General features: G+C 32.9%; 1 protein-coding gene across 3 annotated transcripts; it reads right to left on the reverse strand.

Moving 5' to 3' along the window:
• Positions 1–1,971: 1,971 nt before the first annotated feature.
• On the reverse strand, positions 1,972–4,485 carry LOC149664247 (uncharacterized). Of its 3 annotated transcripts, XR_016368356.1 has the most exons (7): positions 3,819–4,482; positions 3,577–3,756; positions 3,450–3,521; positions 3,091–3,393; positions 2,460–3,028; positions 2,341–2,397; positions 1,972–2,281 (listed from the first exon to the last, which is right to left on the reverse strand). XR_016368356.1 is itself a non-coding variant. In XM_089841921.1 (5 exons), exons 1-5 carry the CDS (start codon positions 3,869–3,871, stop codon positions 2,764–2,766), a joined length of 714 nt encoding a protein of 237 aa, XP_089698047.1. In that variant the 5' UTR covers positions 3,872–4,485; the 3' UTR covers positions 1,972–2,763. The 3 variants fall into 3 exon arrangements, 2 of the variants coding, with proteins under 2 accessions (XP_089698047.1, XP_089698046.1); XM_089841921.1 differs by having other exon boundaries at positions 1,972–3,028; positions 3,091–3,234; positions 3,819–4,485; XM_089841920.1 differs by having other exon boundaries at positions 1,972–3,028.
• Between the last annotated feature and the right edge of the window lie 587 nt (positions 4,486–5,072).

A 5,072-nucleotide genomic window follows, 5' to 3' on the forward strand; every position in this document is an offset into this window, starting at 1 on the left:
TTTTCGATAGTATTTTCCTCTTTAACGTTTTTAATTTGCTCAAAAATATCTATCTCCTCTTCATCATCAGATATATTAAGTTTTCGCTTACCGAGTGAAGATGAAGATGCCATAACGAACGTCGAGTGAAGAACGAATGAAATATCCGAAAATCCCGAGAGTTTATATACACCGTCCCCTGCCGCCCCCGGGGGAGGGGGGTGACACACGGCGTCCCCGCGCGCTAGCGCGCGGGGAACGCTTAATTATACGGTTAAAAATATTTTTTTCCCAGTAATAATTACGATAGGAATTCTCGTAGATAATTATAGCCTCTATAAAATTTTTTAAAAGTTAGAATTCTCATGGATAATTATACGATACCTCTTGGTTATAAAAATATATTTTGAATTCTCGTCGTTAATGATACTTAATGATACCTCTTGGTTATAAAATATATTTTGAATTCTCGTCGTTAATGATACTTAATGATACCTCTTGATTATAAAATATATTTTGAATTCTCGTCGTTAATGATACTTAATGATACCCTAGGTATATACAATGTAACAAAAATAATTGCTGGCTGCGGGTATACTTTTTAATGATGGGTATACGATTTCAAACACCTGGATACCCCTAGGTTATCAAATATATTTTTTAAAAGTAATTTACCGAGAATTCTAGTCGTTAATTATACTTAATGATACTTTTAGGTTGTAAAATATATTTTTTGTATTACAATGTATCAAAAATAATTGCTTTTTTTATCTGGCTGCGGGTATACTTTTTAATGATATTAGATATACGATTGGAACACCTGAATTCCCCTAGGTTACAAAATATATTTTTTAAATTACATTGTATCAAAAATAATTGCTTTTTTATACGATGCACCTGGGTGTAATTACCGAAAAGTATTTTTTGCTTCGATTTGGGTGGAGTTTATGTAGAAGGCTAAAAGACGCTTTCCAATACACGTCCTACACAGATGGAAAGCTTTAATTGGTATTTAATGGTTTTATAAAAAACGAAAAAGTGTGGGAATTTAAACAGGGATTTTTCGGGGGAAAGGTGCTCCGATCTTAAAATGGATGATATTTTTTGGAAAAAGGTCGAAGGGTCAAAATTATACTTTCAAAAATCACGTGTGAATTCTCCCAAGGTTTTTATTTTCTCGTAATTATCAGGTATAAGAATTTCTATCGCTTAAGGGTAATATTATGGAATTTTTAAGTGGAGATATTTTACTATAAAAAGACCCCGAGTTTTTGTTAGGAAAGTCAATCGAAAGTAAATGTTTGAAACTGCACTGCTCGTTCCTGAATAAAAATACCCGTGATGTGTTGTGAGTAATACTATTTTTATAAAAATATGGCTATGTTTCGCGATTTGAACTTACACTTAACAAAAAGCGGTGTAACGGTAACTGTTTGTCCGCGGGGAAGAGACGTAGAACCAACAGTTATTGTTGAAAGTGGAAACTTTATTTTAATACCGTATAAAATATGGTACATCTTGAACAAACGTAAATCTGAATTCGCGGCCTGTATGCAGAAATCGTCAATTAAATTTTTACGTTGTCAAAACATCTATATATCTATTACGAATTTGGGTCTTGTCTTTACGTATGACGAAAGCGTTCCAGTAACAATTAAACCCGAAGTATTTGCGCTTATTATGCAAGACCCCATGAACGGGTTTATTTCAACCCATATTAACTTTATTATTAATCAAAGAATTTTCATAAAAAATATGCTACTCACCTTTCGAATTCTTTTGGGTGATTTTGAAAAAAAACTATTGGATGTTAAACGCGAGTATAAAACTACCTTACACGCATTTTGCAGCACGTTAAATTTAACCGATCTGTTAAAATCTTACGAAAATAATTTACGTAATCCTCAAAATATTCAATGTGTTTTAAGCATTCAACAAATGATTTCGTACTGTTTAATTGAATTTTAAAAAATCTTTTAATAACATGTAAAATTAAAATACAACAATAATAAATGGTATATATTTGGAAAAAGTTAATATTTTTTAGAAAAAGAGTTAAACATTTAAAGGATAATCAAAAATTTCCATAAATGCCGTATTAATATCATCGGGATGGCCGCGACAGGGGTAATGAATATTAACCATAAAAACGGGGAAGCAAATACCCACTATCTTATTATAGCGGGGACAGGATAGAGTTCTACAATAGAAAGCCTTTGAAATATTTCTATCGATTTCAGACACCTCTCTTCCTTTACAAACGCAGCACGGTACGAATACGTATGAATGAGTTTCGAAGATTCTAAAATACATAGCTACTTTTACTTAACTATAGTTTTTAATGGTACAAATATCACTTACCCTGCAGATGCCCTTTCTACCGCTAAAGCTGCGGTAATTTCTAACGGTACTTGGGTTCTATAAAAAAACACTCTTAAGAAACTAGAAGCTTAAAAACAACTAGTAAACTTTTAGCTTACAGAGAGTCCATCTCCTGTAACTGCGGCTGAGGATTATCTTCTGGGATACCCATGTTTTTTAAGACTTTCTCGGATGAAGCGTTAAAAGAAAATGATAAAGTTTTCCCCTAGATTTCTACTATTTAAAGAATTATTATAAGGCGTTGTCAAGGATAACAACTTTCCTAGCTTTAATTTTTGATATTCGAGAGGCTCTTGAAAAACATTGGTTACAGTGTTCGTATTTTAGTGGGGATTTTTAATAGAATGTTTAAGCTTCATATAAATGACGAGACATTTTTTCTTAAAAACTTATATATATATTTTATTCATTTATTTGATAGACATAATTAGGAATATTTCTAAGATAGAGAGGTGAAGCGAATCTGGAATTGAGAAGAAGGTCAATAGGCAAGTAATATTCATAGTAGTTGAGACAGATAATTGATTGATAGAGAGGACAGTCTTCGTGGTTGCAGAAGTAGAGCTTGTAGTGCGTAGTTTGAAGTTGATATTGGATTGACAGAGAATAGTTCGTTGGAGAGTAGTTTTTACAGCGAGGACAGGGGGTGATTCGAGAGTACATGTAGCTATAATAAAAAATATATAAGTAAAATCGGTTTTTTAAAACAAAAAAGGTTTTTTAACTTACTTTAGATCAATTTCGTCATCCGTGGCGTGTAGGTCTTCTTGTAGAAAGTAATTGTAGGATTTAGGAAGATGGGCGTTGTTAATGTAGTAAGAGTTAGTGGATGTTTGATAGATATTAACTGGATGGAATTGTCCTTCCATCCAGCTGAGACAAATTAATGTATGGTAGAGAATACAGTTGTGGTTCATGCAGTAAAATAATTTAAAGGATATAGTATTAGTATTTATTATTCCGGAAAAGGTACGAAAATTATATTGGAAGTGGTTACAGGATGAACAGGGAGTAATATAAGAATACATGGCGCTGTAAAAATCTATATTAATTTCGATTAAAATTAACAAAATAGTTTTTTAGCTTACTCTAAATTAATTTCTACATCTTCGGTATCTGAATAAAATGCATTTTCATTCTCGTCATCACTTTCGGATGCGCTATATAAAACAGTATTAGTATATATCTTGCTAGATATAAGACAAAAAAACTTACGTTTCTTCAGATGATTCCGTAGAGACCACATCCGGGTCGTCCGCTTCGGCGAACATATCAATACTCGCGATTAATTCGTTTATTTCCTCCTCCACTCCATCTGGGATATCATCTTCCTCGAGGATGATGATTGGATCAACTTCCAATTCATCATCGATATCCCAGAGTTGGGGTAGAGCGCTATATATAAAATAGATCCGGTATTAAAAAATAATTTTAACTTGTTAGCTAAAATAACTTACAATTCCTCAGCCGGTTGAACAGCGTTTGAGTCAAAAGATTTTGCTGGACACATTTTTTCTAGTAGTACTCTAGACTTTGAAGATATTTTCAAACTTAAAGTTTTTTTGCGTTATGATGTGAAACTTTGAAATCCGTTCAGTTTATATATGAAATTTTCAAGGTTGTTAGCTTAAGAAGTCTAGTTAGGAATTTGTAATGAGCGTCGAGGTCATCCCTGGTTTTCTTAGAAAAATATTTAACTGTTGGTTTTTTATGTATTAACGACTTTAAAGAAGGGTCCATATTAATGAGCGTCCCTATCGAAAAATATTTATCAGTCGTTTTAAGAAGGGTGCATATTATAAATGTATAATTTTAAAAGAGGCCCTCACAACGTGCGTGTTTCTTATAAGATATTATTACTTTTCAGACTTGAATGAAAAACAATTTTCGGAATTAAATACCACAGGCCAAACTGAGTTACAGAGTGGTCAGGATCTAAACTGTCTTTTTTGTGAAAAAGACGATATTGCTAGTTTCTCATCTATTGGTGGTGAAATTCATTACTGTGTGAATACCGAGTGCGTTAAATTTAAACGGGCTATATACAAACAGTACGGTAAAGTGTTAATTAGCAATATTGAAAACGCTTACGCGATTTTGGACAATAGTTTTTTTTGTATAAACTGTAATCAGTTTTGTTACAAAAACCAACGTCAAGAAAAAAAGTGTTCATATTGGGATAGTGAAGAGGAACCAAATTACTATCTCTGCTCTTTCCGTAAACACAAATGAAGGAAATTTGTTCGTTCAACCTATCAAACATTTTAAAAGTCGATAACGATTGCAAAACTATTGTTCCTCGGTTGGGTACATTATGTTTAATCGAAATTGAAGACAATCGTCAGAAATTTGCGCAAAAGTATAAAATAACCCATACCGTGATTAGAAAACTCGTTTGCGAAGAAATTTTGAAAAACAAGTTTGAGTGTTATGTTGTAGAACTATCTTGGTATTCTTATAGATATGCTTGGACATTTCTAAAACCAATTGATACAGTAAATTGTGGTCAGCACGTACCGACTACTACATGTAAATTAGGTCGGATTCACAAGTACTATAAAAAACAAAACTGGCGTTGTCAACATCGTGAAGAGGCGGCCTACGTTCTGGGATACGTTTGTCACGACAGCGACGCTGTTCAAGCAGTGCTTAACACGGCTATTGTTAAAATCACTTACGAATTCAACTCTACGCTGACGTATAAAAACCCA

This window comes from Phalangium opilio, unplaced genomic scaffold (genome assembly GCF_054372755.1).
Source record: "Phalangium opilio isolate 3A_F unplaced genomic scaffold, DU_Popi_V2 ptg000061l_1, whole genome shotgun sequence".
Taxonomy (NCBI): Eukaryota; Metazoa; Arthropoda; class Arachnida; order Opiliones; family Phalangiidae; genus Phalangium; species Phalangium opilio.